This window comes from Uloborus diversus, chromosome 2 (assembly GCF_026930045.1).
Source record: "Uloborus diversus isolate 005 chromosome 2, Udiv.v.3.1, whole genome shotgun sequence".
Taxonomy (NCBI): domain Eukaryota; kingdom Metazoa; phylum Arthropoda; class Arachnida; order Araneae; family Uloboridae; genus Uloborus; species Uloborus diversus.
The window spans coordinates 178,244,345-178,261,666 of NC_072732.1; the positions used below are offsets into that span (position 1 = coordinate 178,244,345).

Below are 17,322 nucleotides of genomic sequence, written 5' to 3' on the forward strand. Positions count from 1 at the left end.
TTTTTGAAACTCTTAAGCAGCAATAAGTAAAATTGTACCTTTGGAACCATCTTCACGACCTTGACATAAAATGTCGGGTGTAAAACAAGCCACCAGTATTATTCCTATCGTCCATACAGTATCCATCGACATCTGTAAAATAATGTAAAGCCAACATATTATTGAGAAATAAAGAAATACTTTTGTGCAGAAAAGTGATCGGAAATATGACAACTTTAATTCGCACAAAATCGATGAGAACTGCATACACGTGTTTCGGGGTTAAAAAAAACACCTTTTTCAATGCTAAAGAAGTGAGCTTATGGACGGAAAGACATTCGACCAAAGCTAATCTTTTGTCGTATGTCTTTTTGTCGGAAAACTAGTTTAAGATTCCATAAGCTTGCTTTTGTTCTTTATGAAAAACGAGCTGATGTGTGAATCACATGACTTCCTTTTACTCCAATTTAATGTCATTTCCCCCATTATTCGCTATTTTAATGTGATTCAATATTTATTCTCTAAATATCACCAACAATGGCCAAATTGAAACCAAAAAAAAAAAAAAAAACTCCGCCAAATTTGTCGCCAAGTTGGCGACAAAACTTGGCGACCAAAAGACTGGCGATATATCGCCAAGTGTCCGACAAATTATAACGCCACTTGAGTTTACATCGAAATTAACAATGATTTCCCCCCAAAAAGGTGCAAAAGACCCCCTTAGGAACATCCGAAAGCAAGCAAAAGGGGAGGTGCACAACTAGACCCCACTACGAGTCTATGTACCAAATTTCAACTTTCTAGGACATACCATTTTTGAGTTATGCGAGATACATACGCACATACGCACATACGCACATACACACATACGCACATACATACAGACGTCACGAGAAAAGTCGTTGTAATTACCTCGGTGATGGTCAAAATGGATATTTCGCGTGTCTATACATTCTTAGGCACTTTTCCGCATGTGGTCGAATCGAAAAAAAACCTCAACATTCATTTGGGGGTGAGCAAAATGGAAATTAAGGGCGATTTTTGAGTGAAAATTTTTTCGCGAATACAATACTTCCTTTTTTGTAAAAGGAAGTAATAATAAAAGCTTTTTTAATCCTACTTTTAAAAAATTTTAAAAATTAAAAAAAAAAGTAAGTGATTGATTAACACAGTAATATTCAGCTTAAGGTGGTTCAAAAATACATGTAAAAAAAGTTTCTCCTAGATAACTGGACACCTCTCAATATTTTTAGATTTGTGGATAGTAATATACTGGAAGAATGTTAGCTTCCTATTTCAACTGAAAGTGGGTGCTCAACCCCCTCCCCCAAACTTCATACGTATGGGGAGAGAGGGCTAAAAAAATACATTGAACTGAAAAAAACAATGCTGCATACATATTATAATAAATACGAGTAATATGCATATATATTGCAATAAAATAATTATTTACAAAATAGCAGTTGAAGAAATGAAATATTTGGGACATTTTCAATGAACCTGCTAAAGTTAAATTGTTAGGGGGGGGGGGGTTATTGAGCACCCTCTTAAAATTTGAGTAAGAATCTAAAACTTTTACAGCATAATACTATTAGTAGGTGTAAGAAAAATAGCGGGTGTCCTGGACAGTAGCTGAAAAAAGTTTTTCTGAACCACTCTAATGCAGTTATTTTTAAAATTTGCCGTTTTTATACAAATACATACATTAACGTCAAAAGGAGCAAAAACATGCAATTGCGTATGCACGTATGCATTAGCATTTAATCAAGGCTCTGCGTATCAGCAACATTAAGAGAAAGTTATTTAGTTTCAGACTTCATTATATGTTTCAGTATTCCACGTGTAATGGTACTTTTTCTACTCGTCTGGACAATGGACAGGAAGCCTGCTTTAAAGTTCCTCCAAACATTCCGGAAATTGAGTGAATAGGATGCTCTGCATTTAGACAGCAACTAAACACGATTGGTTCTGCTCTGTAGGACTTGTCAATTTCCAGGGAAAAGTACATTGAACGGAGTACTGACTCTCACTTTCTTACTCCTTTTGAAATAAATATCGTATGTGTCCCGTTCACATTTACAGTGGCACAATTTGCTCCATGTACAAGCCCTGATTTTTGCATGGAGAAAGTGGGCACATGCCCATGGACACCCAAGGTTGAGGGCTCTCGTTTCTTTTCAAATTCACATTACATGTTATAAAAGTTACGTTCATTAGATCTTAAATGTAAAATTATTGAAAACAAAACCTTTAAAAATATTTTTCGTTTCTTCTTCTTTAATTTCTTCATTATCCGTGGTTTAAATAAAACTTTCAGAACATTTGCACAACATTTTTAAAAAACAATATTATATGAAAATGATATTGAAGTTTATAAAAAAATTCTGTATTTAGTAAGATTTTTTTTCTTCGGAGCACATTCATGACACTAATGAGAGAGAGGGGATCTACGTGAACTCCAGGCCCAGATCCAGCCCCCCCCCCCCCCCCCCCCCCCCCGTCTTTGGCTTTGTCCATGTGCTCTAAGCAATTGAATTAAATATTAAAAAACAACTTTAACTAATTAAATTTTAGGTTCTTTAGCTTTTAGGCCCTTTACGCGAACTTTGGAGGAAGTGCAACGTGAAACAGTTTCGAATACATGTCTCAGTTCGATTTCAAATTAGTATGAACAATGTTGGCGATACTATCAAGTATCAACAGTTAGTTCAATTTCTATTTTCTAATATTTTAAGCGATGAAACTGTAACTGATCATAAAGTTATTACTTTTAATGCTGCAAGAGACACAAGAAATAGTTTTCAATTTCGAAGGTTTTATAAATCAAACATATTTTACTGCTTGAAATCATCTTGCTTCACAAACAACGTAATGGTTATATCGACATTTTAAAGTTAAGTAATAAAAAATGTTTAAAATAATAATAATATTAATCATAATAGTAATAATAATAATAATAACTATCATTAGTATTATTATTATTATAATTGATGAGAAAAAAAATTTAAATCCGAATTTATAGTTTCGCAGAATTTAGAGAAATTATTCGAAATGAATAACCTTTTGAAATATCCTTGAACATATTTACGATGAAGAACTTTTTAAAATATTCTTTAACTTTTTTAAACATTTTTTAGTTTTTCGAAATACTTATCAAAGTTTTAAGAGAGAAAATACTTCTTCTATGAAGACATAACTTTGGCGGGAAGGTCACCATTTCTTTTGAAATGATAATTCTTATCCTCCTCTTTATTTACAGGACTGCCCTTTAAAGGTTTTCTGAAGGGGGGAAGGGGGATTATGTCTACTCAATGCATTTTATATCGAAAAGCAACAAAAATCACGCTCACACATAATGTAAATAAATTGGTTTCTTTTAGTCAAGGTGAACAATTACCCCTCCTGACTCCTCCGAATGATGGGCCTACTTATTTATCACCTGGCATAATCCATGTCAATTCAGGCAAAAAAAAAATACCTTCATAGCCTCGAAAATTTTTGATTGTAACATATGTTAAAGTACAGAAAAAATTAAGTTACAAGCATATTTTTGTTTTTCCCAAAAAAAAAAAATCCTGGCCCGAGATACAGCCCACCAAAGATGGAAACATAGCCGCTAATTCTCACTTGCGATTTTCGACAAAAATTTCAAACTGTTTTATCTCTAGAATGGTGTACGATATTTTGTTGCGGTTTTTTATTTGAAAGATAAACATTTACTCTTCAAGACAATATGCACCATTTGGAAAAATGTTTTATTTTTCTTGCTACAGCGGTATTAAAAGAAAATAATTCAATTTTTGAATTTTTTTCAAAACGCCAGATTTATAAATTATGATCGGGCCACTTCATCCAGGAATTTTATTTTTTTTTTTTTTTTTGAAAACAAAAGCGCAATATTTATACAATATTCCGGTCGAAACCTCACTCCGCACGCATCCCTTCAACGTAGTGCCAAAAGATTTGCTTAGCGTGATGCTTTCTTGTTTTCAAAAAAATAAAAATCATGGACAAAGTAGCAACTAAAAATTAAAATGTGGCTTCATAATTAAATTAAAATCGTCTTCTGACCACGTTCTGCTAAATAAAATTTTGAATTTTTAAATTTACCATTATACATATAGAATTCCTGGAAAACCCTCATTTTTCAAATGCCTCTAAAACGTGTTAAACTCAAAAGTAAAAGTTATCTCTTTCCGATAATGTAGTAATCAAATGGACTGATCCTCAGTTAAAAAAATCAAAGTTTTATAAATTAGTGTTTGTAAAAAATATTTAAAATTGATTTTAAAATATTTTTTTCTGTCCGTTGCTATTCAAATGAAATTCATCATCGTACAATAAAGTTCGATGAATAGTCCTGTAACACTAACGTAGATGAAATACTAACGAAAGTTACCTTAATGTCCTTCGAAATAGTCACCTCATATAGCTATGCACCCCTAAGCTCTGTTTTACACGTCCTGGAAACTTTGCAAGAAGTCGTCTTTTAGGAAGGAGTTTAAAAGCCTCGTCGCGATTCATTGATTGTCAGGAGCATGGTCAAATCTCTTTCCATTCAAAGCGAGTTTGAGTCGTGGGAACAGGAGGAAGTTTAGAGGATTGAGATCTGGCGAGTGTAAAATTTGCACCACCTTCCTTTTTCTTGCCAGGGACGGTTTGGACAGACTTTATACTGATCTTTTGATCATTCATTTTTTTGTTCTCAGTTAAAAAGCAACGAACTATACAAGCACTATCTTACACGGAACACAAATGACGCTCCGACTAAACAACGGTGGAGGCAGGTAATAGTCAACAATAGTCTCTTTGCAGGTAAAGCGTTTTGTTTCGCCAGTACGGCCGTCCTCACTTCATTTACTGAACTTTATAATGAGATGTTGTATAAATATTATCTATACCGTTTCAAACGAGCTGATGTGTGCCTCACATGACTTCCTTTTACTCCATTTTAATGTCATTTTCCCATTATTGGCAATTTTAATGTGATTCAATAGTTTAATCTCTAAATATTAAAAACGATGGCCAAATTAAAACCAGATAAAAAAAAATCGCCAAATTTTCCGCCAAGTTGGCGACAAAACTTGGCGACCAAAAGACTGGCGATATATCGCCAAGTGTCCGCCAAATTGTAACACCACTTAAGTTTGCATTGATATTAACAATGATTTCCCCCCAAAAAGGTGCAAAAGACCCCCTTAGGAACATCCGAAAGCAACCAAAAGGGGAGGTGCACAACTAGACCCCACTACAAGTCTATGTACCAAATTTCAACTTTCTAGGACATACCATTTTTGAGTTATGCGAGATACATACGCACATACGCACATACGCACATACATACAGACGTCACGAGAAAAGTCGTTGTAATTACCTCGGTGATGGTCAAAATGGATATTTCGCGTGTCTATACATTCTTAGGCACTTTTCCGCATGTGGTCGAATCGAAAAAAAACCTCAACATTCATTTGGGGGTGAGCAAAATGGAAATTAAGGGCGATTTTTGAGTGAAAATTTTTTCGCGAATACAATACTTCCTTTTTTGTAAAAGGAAGTAAAAAACTAACTTTTCTGATAGCCGTTCACATGAATAATTTTTTTTTATTCTAGAATTAAATTTAATTACTGAAACTATTTCTTCAACATGAGTTCCTTTTTCTGAAATCTTTAATAATTCTTTAAGTTTTTTTTTAATGTGCAATAAGTACTGTAATTTTAAGTAAAATACAGGGTGTTTCATAAAAGATGGGGGAAACTTGAAGAGATAATAGTAGTTATCTAAACAAACAACTTGCTTCAAAGAATGCATGGTCGAAATTAGCAGCCTGCGCATTTGAAAACTAGACCCATGTAAATGTTAAAATTATGTTTTTGTTGCGAGTTATGAGAAAAAGGACAATTACAATAGGGTATATGATGACGTGACATGAAGAAGGAAGATAAAATTGGTATGTAAAGTTTCACCTCGATTAAGTGCCGATAATCTGAATATGCAATTGTCATTTGCAGTGGGATTAGAGTGGTAGAGGCCTGAGCACAAATAACAACCAGGGTTCCTACCGAAAAGATATCAGCAATTTTAACCAGAAGTAAAGATTTTGTTATTCTTTTTTCGAAGGTCGCCGAAGCCATGTCAATTTGTTTTTCTGCTAGAGGATCTAGCATCTTCTAGTTTATTATTTGTTGTTAACAATAAAATACATAAGTGCACGCACACTGCAACCGACTCCATCAAACCGATTGAGTCAAAATAATGAGAGGTACGGGGGTCTCTGGGGGGAGGGGGGGCATGTAATGACACATTTCAGTTGAAAATGACAATTGATCAACATGTTTTTGTATTTATTATTGTTAAAGTAAAATCTGATATTTTACCTGTACAAGATATAGACAGAGTAAAGAAACTTGGTTTTCGATAATAAGAAGGTACTTAGCTATTGTATTCACAAGTGGTGGCAATCCAAAATATTAACTGTTTCTAAGAAGTTATTCAAACAAATTCAATACATGCCCCAAAACATGTTTTTGAAAAGATAACATTTCTCTCAAGTGCACGGGGGGGGGGGCATTGAAAAATCGGCCTTTACATCCAAGTCGGATAATTGGGTTAAAAATAATACATTTATCTGAAATAAATGAATACATTTTTTAAAAATATATTATGCTGAAAAGTGTACTTGATTACATTAAATGCTTCATATTAATCAGTTTAGTCCCTGAAATCCTTATTTAAGCATAAGCTAAGAGAAGCATAAAGCACAAGTATAAGCTGAAGAAATAAAATTTTAAAAAATTTGGAAGTTATTACCTGATTTCAAGAAGTTGAATCGCCACCGACTAAAGCAAGATTATAAGCCAAAAAACTCATGGAAAATCATGGTTCAAGGATGAAAAACCATCAACCGAAAGCTAAGTCATCAGTCCAGTGCAACAGCAGATCAAGCTGTGTCACCAGTGATATCTCGTCACACATGCACCTCTCTCTGGGGGTGGGAGGGGAATCAAAATAATTCAAAAAGGCACGAACAAAGAAAAATTCGTGGTAAGAGCTGCGAACCTGGCAACTTCCGGCGCAGCTATTAGGTCAGACAAAATGGATTCCTCAGTTCTTTTGGGCATCATTTCCCGGAGATGTGCAGCTACAATCCGGTCAGAAATGTCGAATGCACTAGGCGGGGGCGTCCTTTTGTTATTGTTGCTGCCTTGTCGCTGTCCATTGGTTTTCCATGGATGAGCGAGCTGAAGCTGATTCATTTTCTGCTCATCCTGGATCCATCGCTGTTCCGAATACCACCTCATGAAATGAATATGATGTTCTAAATGAATGATTAGACGCGGAACAAATAGGCATGCATATTAATTCTGGGTTAGTGGATGAACGCTGGTTTTATGTTGACGGACGATGAACTTAATCCAATAGGGACTAGGCAGGACGACATTCGCGGATCCACGGGAGGGGGCAACTTGGGAACATCCCCCCCCCCCAAATCCCAAGAGTACCTAAAATTTTTCAGAACAGAATACGGGAAAATAATTCCGTTTTTTAAAACTTGAACTTGAAAAAATTCGCCAGAAAAAGTGAGGAGAGAATTTCAAAAGCGGATACAAAAAAGGGAACTGTTGGAATGTCCCCCCCTCCCCTCGAAAAAAAAAACAAGTATGCCTAAAACTGTTCAGCAAACAGAGTACAGAAAAATGTTTAAGTTTTTAAAAACGTGAAGGCACCAGGAAAAGCAATTAGGAAACAGCAGAAGCGGATCTACGGAGGGGAACTGGGGGTATGTTCCCCTCCCCTCAAAAATCTTTTATATACCTAAAAATTTTCACAACAGAGTGTAGGAAAATTCTTCTGTTTTATAGAACTTGAACTTGAAGAAAAGCTCCAGGAAAAGTGATCAAACAGTAGCAGAGGCGGTTTTAAGGGGGGAAGACTGGGGGAATGTTTCCCTTCCCCCAAAATCTCATGTGCTCCTTAAAATTTTCACAACATAGTACAGCAAAATTCTCCTGTTATGTAGAACTTGAGCTTGAAGAAAGGCACAAGACAAAGCGAGGAGAGACTTACAAAAACAGATCTATGGAGGAAAACTAGAGAATGTTCCCCCCCCCTCCCCCCCAAAAAAAGATCCTAAAACTGTTTAGAAAACAGAGTACAGGAAAAAAAAATTCCGTTTTTTTAAACTTGATAAAAGGCTCCAGGAAAGCGATTAGACAAGAGCGAAAGCGGATCCAAGGAGGGGAACTGAGGAAATGTTCCCCTCCCCTCAAAAATCCCACGCGTACCTAAAAATGTTTAGAACAGAGTGCAGGAAAATTGTTTTGTTTTATAAAAATTGAACTTGAAGAAAGGTGCAGGGAAATGCGAGGAGAGAGTTGTAAAAGCGGATTCAAAGAGGGGAACTAGGAAAAGTCCTTCTCCAAAACAAAAAATCCCAAGTAAATCTAAAACTGCAGAAAACAGAGTAAGGTAAAACCACCAGTAGTTGAGACTTAAAGGATTAATTTTTGGTGTTAGTTAACATAGCTTGGAGGGAACTCATCCTAGGGGAAAGTTTTAATAAGTTATAACTGCACCAAACTAATCCCCTAAATGCCACGAAGAACTAGATTAATAAAATGAATGCAAAATTTTTATGTTTTAAAACATTGGGTCAGAGTTGCTACCAAACTAAAACGAGAATGCCTAATTAATAACAGACTTTTGCGTTATCTGATATTTTACCTGTACAAGATATAGACAGAGTAAAGAAACTTGGTTTTCGATAATAAGAAGGTACTTAGCTATTGTATTCACAAGTGGTGGCAATCCAAAATATTAACTAGTTCTAAGAAGTTATTCAAACAAATTCAATACATGCCAAAACATGTTTTTGAAAAGATAACAAAAGCAGAAAAGATAAAGAGCAGCCATTTTCAATGGCTGCTCATGGTTTGAAATAGGAAAACAGGAACTGCTTAATAAATGAACTCATGCCTACTTACACTGGTGTGCAAAAATTAAGGACGAGACGGCTTTTTCAATATAACTTTGTACAAAAGCTTTCCAAATCAACACATTTAATACCGTAAGATCCCCAATACGTAAGGACATGTGTAATATGTAAGCAACACTTACTAAAAGAGAAATCAGAGGGATAAAAAGAAGCTTTATTGAAAAAGTAGCATGGAGCGCAATGCGACTGAAGGCCGAAACATCCCTGTGATGGGTGTCCAGCAAGAAACATCCTTTAACTTTAGTAGGGAATATGATCTCCCCCGACTGCTAGGCAGGTTTCACAGCGTCTGCCCATGCTGAGAATGAGGGTGTCAGTGAGTTGTTGAGGTATTGCTGCCCATTCGTCTTGCAGCGCCAATCGAAGCACCCGAATCGTTACTGGTGGTAAGGTGTGAGCTGCCAAGCGTCCGCCTAGAAAATCCCATACATGCTCGATGGGATTGAGATCCGGAGATCGTGCCGGCCAATCCATACGTTCAATATCCTCACTCTCTAAGAGCTGTTCGGCAGCCACTGTGCAATGACATGGTGCATTGTCGTCCATGAAAAGGAACTGCGGACCCATAGCGCCTCTAAAAAGACGCACATATGGAAGAAGAATCTCGTTACAATAACGGGTCCCGTTGACTGAACCTGCGTCGAAGATGTGAAGATCTGTACGACTACCAAGCATGATGCCTCCCCAAACGAGAACACCGCGACCTCCATACCTGTCCCTTTCAATGATGTTCGAGGGATGATTGCGGCTTCCCCGCTCTCTCCAGATGAATATGCGATGAGAATCGCTACTCAGACTGAATCTGCTCTCATCTGTAAAGAGTACTCGTCCCCATTCATTGTCTCTCCAATTCCGGTGTTCCCGGCACCACAGAGAACGCCTTCTCCGATGGGGCAGCAACTCGGTGTGATTTTAACTGCTATACGGCGTGCAATCTCTTTGCCAGAAATACTGATCTTACACCGACAACATGCTTTATACTACTCAGACACTCCCCCATTACGTCTTCCTGCATATCTGCGCATGTGCTACCGTACATCACCTTACTTAATCTCCTGACTGGTCTTTCTGTCCGCTCTGCCTCTTCGTTCAGCTGATATGCTAATTTTTCGACTTCGTCCTTAATTTTTGCACACCAGTGTAGTATGAATACAGGAATCGCACTGCCGGATCTAGGCGGCAGCAAGCTGGTACCCTTGTCTTACGTTTTGTACTTAGCCGATACCCTTTGCCCCCCTCCCCTAGTTGCCCGGGTTGGAACTTCTGAGAGAGGCAAATTTATTCTATTTCTGTTGTTTTTTCTTTGGACCTCGATATAAAATTTAAAGGAAGATGGGTAAGGGTGGCAGGTTTTAGGTTTTGCTCCGGTTCGGAAAAATCGAAAACCCGTCACTGCAGGAATGTAAAGATAGTTACATTATAGAAAAATACAAAAATTAAATGCTTCCGTTACAATTTATAAGTTATACTAAGTTATATGACTACCAGAAGTTAACTACATGGAAATTCGAGTTAAGGGACTTTTTTTAAGTCGGTCTAAAAATAAGAAAGTCTACTTAGTGCTTCATAGTGCTCGAAACATTTTCAGAGTTTGTCTTCGGAAGTCTCGTTCCTTCGCCAATACCTTTAAGGTCATCTCAAATCTTGTTTTCAGGACTTTAACTTAGAAAAATTTAAAGGGGAAAACTACCTAAAACCTCGCATCCTAATAACATCGAGAATCGTTTAAGATTTTTTTTTTTTTTTTTGGACCTTTTATTTTGAAAAATTGCCGAACTCCTGACGTTACCGAATATGGTCTACAATCACGTTTTTAAGCTATCAATTACGAAAAATTTCCTGACAAGGGCGCGAATGCTCCTGTAGAAAATCTGAACATGAAAAAATTACAATTTTGAAAAATTTAAGAGGAAGAGTGTTTAAATCCTTCATCACTCATTATCGCTTAAAAACTTCGTTCTCTAGGACTTCAATTTCGAAATATTTTTTTGGGGAGAGCCCCAGAACCCTACTGCTCGAAACATTATCAAAGCTTGTCTAACTGCGTTTTTGGAGCTTCAATTTCGAAAGATTTAGTGGAGGGATTATCGATTTAGATCTATTTTACAAAAAAAAAAAAAATGGCGGCAGCCCCCAAAAAGCCCCATCTTTTTCCCTACCGTCAACAAATACCGCCTATAATCGCGTTTTTTAAACTTTAATTTCCGCAGACGACCCCCGAATCTTTCTTTCTCGTAACATCACCAGAGACCGTTTAAAACTGCGTTCTTAAAATAAATTTCAAAATTTTTAGGGACCCCCCCCCCTTCAGATAGCGAACATTTTAAGAGTACCCCCACTAAAACTTTTCTGGTTGACCCACTGCTGCAAATATTATTAACTTTAAGCACTAAGAAATATAACAATGAACAAACTTTTAAAAATTATGATCTAAGAATTGTATTTGCAGAATTTCTAATGCATAAAAAAATATTATAAGAAGCGTTAAGAAGCAAAAGATACGTTGTGAAACTCAATATTTCATATCCCCCCTCCCATAAACAGACTTGCTAAAAAAGTTTCCCCTTCCAAATCCATAGTCTGGATCCCCCCCTCCCCCCCTGCAGGACAATGAATATGTGTGTGTGGATATTTTTTTTTTTCTTTATTTTTATTTTTTTTTAATTTTATTGACAAAGCTCACAAAGATTTAAGTTCAAAAGATTTGCCACTTTACTTCAAGTTTTCAGACTTACTTGCTTATCAAAATTGGTTGGCGTTTTATCGAACGAAAATGTAATACTAGAAAATCGCCCGCCAAGGTATGACGGGTGAAAAATGCTTCTACATTTGACCAAAACAATTGCCTGTTTGGTGATATTTTGATAGTTGAAATTTTAATCCTAGCTCCAGTGGATTAACCCTAAACTCCAGTAGATAGACCACTTTTTGACAGTCTTGCCAGTTTAACAGTTAAGTTGCTGGATCCAATTCCGCCTCGTCAAAAAAAAAAAAAAAAAAAGCATTTCCTCGCATGTCAAACATTACCAAAAAATATTATCAAATTGTCATGCCGTTGAGCGAGTTTCATTGTTGATGACGGCAAGGGCATTACTCGATCATTCGCCAGAGCCGGCCTTAAGCCGATTAGAGCAAAAGGACCCAATTGGACCCTTTTGCTTAGTAAGGTTAACCCCCCTACTTCCTTAATCAGTAAGATTAAGGAAGTAGGGGGGAGGGGTTTCCTGTCTATATCCAAGACCGTACTCACCGTACCCTATAACTTCCGGTCAAGAGAAAGAAAGGAACTAGGTAGTGTGAAACTAATGTGCAAATTTTTAATGATTTATCGGCAATTAATATGGTGAGCAATAATATAAGGCTATAAGGGTCAAGGGGCCCTATTCCAGGACCGTACGATCACATGGGCAATGCAAGAATTTACCCGAGGTCCCGAAAGTTGAGAAATTGCCAAAGCTTTCTTTTAATTTATATATATATATAACATTTTCTTATTATTTTTATATTTCTTTATTTTTGTTGATGAATAATGCTAAAACTCAGTAGCAATGACAATTTATCTAATGTACAATTATCACTAACGTAGGTGCACATCTAGGAAAAAAAATAATAAAAAATATTGAGTAAATAATAAACTTCAGATACTGCATGCTTGATATGCGTAAAACATCTCCATAACAATTCTAAAGAGAACAAATTGCCTATAACTTCCATTTCCTGTCCCAAATACATATAGCCTGAAATTTGGTTTTTAAATCTTCAATGTCAAAACATTTCTAGGGCCAGCCACCAAACCATGACATTTCTCCTATCGTGACCGAAGATAACTTAAAATGCATTTTTTAGCCTTACCTCAACTTTACCACTAAAAAATGACTAAAATTACAACATTCAGTCTCAAAACATTTCCAAGGGAGGAATATTCATAAATTTCACAAACCCCTCCCCTTCTCCAAAGGTAACCTAAAATAGTGTTTTTACGATTTAAACTTCGAAACATTTCCACCGGATGGTCTTTGAACTCCTTGTCCTAAACTGACCGAATGACCCCTTTCCTTTCCTTAGCATCAGCACAATAGCTTAACACTTTCAGGGGCGGTGGTTGCGCTGTGAAACCACTAATTTATGAATTTTTTTCTCTCCTTTTTCCGAATTTTTTGAATCAAAATTGCTTGAGTCCTCGTCTTTTAAGTTCAATGAACAACATTAGATGGCAGAATAACAAAAAAAAAATTTTTTCGTAGGCTCAATTTCTTGTTCAAATCATCAATTATTTAATTTTTCATTTACCCCAAAAATTGGAATTTTTTTCAGATTTTAAGATTTTTAATTAGCGCTGAAAGAGTGAATCATTTTTCTTCTTTTTTCCTGAGGTAGTCAATCATATTGTTGGAAAAGATTCAAATTCATTTTTACATGCATAAACATGTTTTTGTCCTTCCCCAGGTTGGGTGTGTGAATAAATGGGGACACCACCCCCAGTGAAAAAAATTCTGAAAAAAAATTTTTTTAACTGAAAAATCTATGTCTAGATGATCAAATAAACCCATTTGTGGTGTTTTTTCTTAAGATTTCTCAAAAATTAATGACCGCCCCTGAAAGGGTTAAAATTTCGCTTTTAGAAAATACTACCACGAAACATCCCTCGAACCCATCCTTCCCATGGATAGCCAAAAATTGGTTTCAGTTTCGAAATTTTTTCGAAGAGTCACCAAATCCGCTAACCTCGCCAATGATAGTCTAAAATTGCGCCTTAAAACCTTTGATTTTGAAAGTTTCCCGCAGGAGATCATCAAATTCCCTTTTCACATCTTCGTCAAACATCACCCGATTGGGACTAAAATTTCGGAAAACATTTCTGAGAGGAGCCCCAAATTCCTATCATTATTAAAATTAGCCCAAACTTATTTCAAATTTTAGAAATAATTCGTTAGGTAGGTGCCCCAGCCCCCCTCCCTTTCTTTCAATTTTACAAAAAATTGCTCTAATTCGCGATTTCAGACGTCAGCTTCAAAGACTCCTCCTTTTGGACCGTAGGAGTTTTTTTCTGACCTCTAACCCCTCCCCCCCTCCCTCTCCACTCAGCATCATTTCCGTACTGAAACTGCTTTTTTAAACTTCAATTACGAAAAATTTCCAAGAGGAGGTCCCCCATTTCCTGCAACCCCGTTCCATTTCTGACATTACCAAAAACAGTCTTTTTTTTTGGTTCATTTTTACTTTTCCGTCCAAGCAATAAATTGCACATGTAGGCTGTTCGAATGGGGTGGGAAGGGGAGCAGCAACCGCTTCCTCACTTCTAAGAGTGAAGATGCTTGCCCCCTCACTTTTCAGAGTTAAACATTAATGATCGATGGGAAAATAGATTTTGCTTGGTGGATTGATTTATTTCGCGAAAATGAATTCCAACTAAATGGACTTTTCTCATGTTATTTCACGATAGTTGAACTTAGAATTTGAAGAGGAAAGTCTACGGTGGCCATCCGTCTTTATTTTGGAGGACATATTTCACATTTTTTGGAGATTATTTCAGATCATCAGCTGTTAAAATCCCTTTTACAAAAAAAAGGGGGGGGGGAGGATCAGCTTTAGGGACACCGCTTCCTAATCCCCACACTTCTTTTGACCTACTATTTTTTCGTGCACCTGCAGCCTAAGATAGTGCATAAATAATCTGAGCTACTTATCTTACGTTCTTAAAATTCACTTATTTTCGTATTCATTTCTTAAATCTTTATTAATAATAAAGCTGAAAGTCTCTCTGTCTGTCAGGATCTCTCTCTCTGTCCGGATCTCTGTCTGTCTGTCAGGATCTCTGTGACGCGCATAGCGCCTAGACCGTTCGGCCGATTTTCATGAAATTCGGCTCAAAATTAGTTTGTAGCATGGGGGTGTGCACCTCGAAGCGGTTTTTCGAAAATTCGATGTGGTTCTTTTTCTATTCCAATTTTAACACCAAAATTATCATAAGATGGACGAGTAAGTAATGAAATTATCATAACGTGGAACCATAACATGGGCACAAGCCAATTGGCGAGATACGAAATTATCATAACGTGGAACCGTAACATGGGTACAAGCCAATTGGCGAGAAAATTCCCCATACATTATTTGTAAATATACCGGCGAACCAAATTACCTTTTAATTTTTTTATTACGGGCAAAGCCATGCGGGTACCACTAGTAAATAAATAAAAATCAAACGTGATGTACAAACTTTATGGGAGATGAATAATAGCAGCAGTTTTGAATCCTTGCCCGCCGCGAAAAAATCTACGACATATCTCAAATTGATACAATTATTCTGTACAGGGCCACGCACGTGCTAAGGCTGGCTCTGTCATTCGCTTATTATATATATGAGGATTTTAATGAAACGCAACTTTGAATAAGCTTTATGGAGCAATCACGAATTGCTTATTGTTTTCAATTGACCGTTGAATGACGTTTATCCTTTGATCTTATATTTTTATGCTTATAATGCAAGGTGTCCATGTGCCTCGGTAATCAAATTATATTTATAAACGACCTTCTCGACTTTATACAATCCTCTTTACGCGAAAACAGTATCCAGAACATAACATACTGCATCCAGCCCCTGGCATTCATTTCAATTTCGACCTCTTGAATTCAAGTTATGGTTGTTATGAAAGCTGTTAATAGAAACTAGAAACTCAACGCATATGGTCCTACCGCCGTTGTTGATTGCGAAAAACTAGTTTGAATTCAAGATCTTAAAATTCAATTTTTTTTTTTTTTTAAATATCTTCTTATCATTTATCATAGTGCTCTTCTATCGTGAATCAAAGTGCAAGTTCCTTCGCCTAGTGCTGACTAGACTGAAGCAGACGAACTTAGCTAAGAGTGGATTTCTACGTGGATTTACATCAAAAAAAATTCCTTGCAGATTTTAGAATTTCTACAGTTTCACAATTCCTTTAACCAGCAATTTTCTTTCAGCAAGATTATTAATAACTGGCTTCCTCCAATAAATTTTAGTGCTTTGTGATAATTCTACCAAAACTTCATCCACTTTGGATATGAACGAACGCCTCGTGTAATATGCCTGCATTAGAATTTATAGCAATAATAATAATAATTATTATTATTATTATTATTTATGGCTAAAAGCAAAATAAAGTAAATGAAAAAATATTTAACTTTCAAAATAAAATTCATGTTAGAAGGGGTTAAGTGTTTCTAGCTGTTTTGAAACTCTAAACTAATCGAAACAACTGCTTGTTACAGGGCTGAAAGCACTTTCACAAGCTCGAAGTAGGTTGTTACATCAAGATGTCCATTTTTACGAAAGGACGAACGCAACGCATCAGTGAAATATTCCCATCAAAAAAGTTCGTTTCTCTTTTGGGTATTTTGCATTGTATTTTCCTCTTCTATTTTAACAGAGGTCATTCTAGGAGGTCACGATGTGTTTGTTTGGGATATAGCCAACCTCGACGATTTTCCGGCGTTTTTTGTCACAGAAAAAAAAGGATTTTTTTTTAATGATATTGCCTTTATATCCAACGTCCGGTATTAGCCACTATTCCAGGATTTCTGAGAGTTGATGTTACTTATTAGAAAAAGTACCAATGGGAGGTTTGACGGGAGAATTCGTTTCAATGACGTAATTAAATTCAAAAATAGATTTCAATTTCATTACTTTGTTGAAAAACAGCCTACCTAATTTTTAGAGCAAAAGGTGTCATAGGATTGTTAATCAGCCATGTATAATTGGTTATAAGTTCTGGGTTACATGGACTCATTTAGGGAGATGAATCCGGTGAATGTGAGCCTGGGTACCCTCTTTATTGGGGGCTCCAAATTAGATAACGTATTACCAAGTTGTCCAAACATTTTGAATTTTTAAAATAATGTTTTATGTTTTCTGATTTTCTCTCAATACTAAAATTACGACTTTAATTTTATCTGAAAGTTTATAAAGAAAAATAAATAAAGCGATTTAATATGTCTTATATTCGAATGGAAAAAAATGGCATTTTAATTTCGTTTGTCAAAACTACAAAATAGACTGCGTCATCTAAATATTTCGTTTTCATATTTAGTATTTTATGCAGTAATTTTTCCCATATAATTATTACTACAAGTATTAATATTTGCTCATGTTGATCGGTAAGTTTTTTCCAACTGGAATGTGGCGTTACAGTGTACATATTGGGGATGTGTCGTTCACGAACGAACGGGTCAAAAAGAACGAATTTTTAAAATGAACGGATCAGTTCCTTCACTTTAAAAATGAACGACCGTTCTTTTGAACGGTGAGCAGTTTGGGTCAATAAATTGATGCGCTTTGATAAAAATTGCATTTTTTTTTTCAAAACTAAATTTA

The 17,322-nt window shown here is 36.1% G+C and overlaps 1 protein-coding gene across 1 annotated transcript in view; it reads right to left on the reverse strand.

The window, feature by feature from the left end:
• Window positions 1–6,926, reverse strand: part of LOC129217516 (uncharacterized) — a 47,023-nt gene extending 40,097 nt beyond the window's left edge. The window contains exons 1-2 of the mRNA XM_054851831.1: window positions 6,788–6,926; window positions 39–132 (exon numbers count right to left, since the gene is read on the reverse strand). Of these exons, the coding sequence (XP_054707806.1) occupies window positions 39–132 (94 nt within the window). The 5' untranslated portion in view covers window positions 6,788–6,926. The remainder of the gene's footprint in view (window positions 1–38; window positions 133–6,787) is intronic.
• Window positions 6,927–17,322: the final 10,396 nt, after the last annotated feature.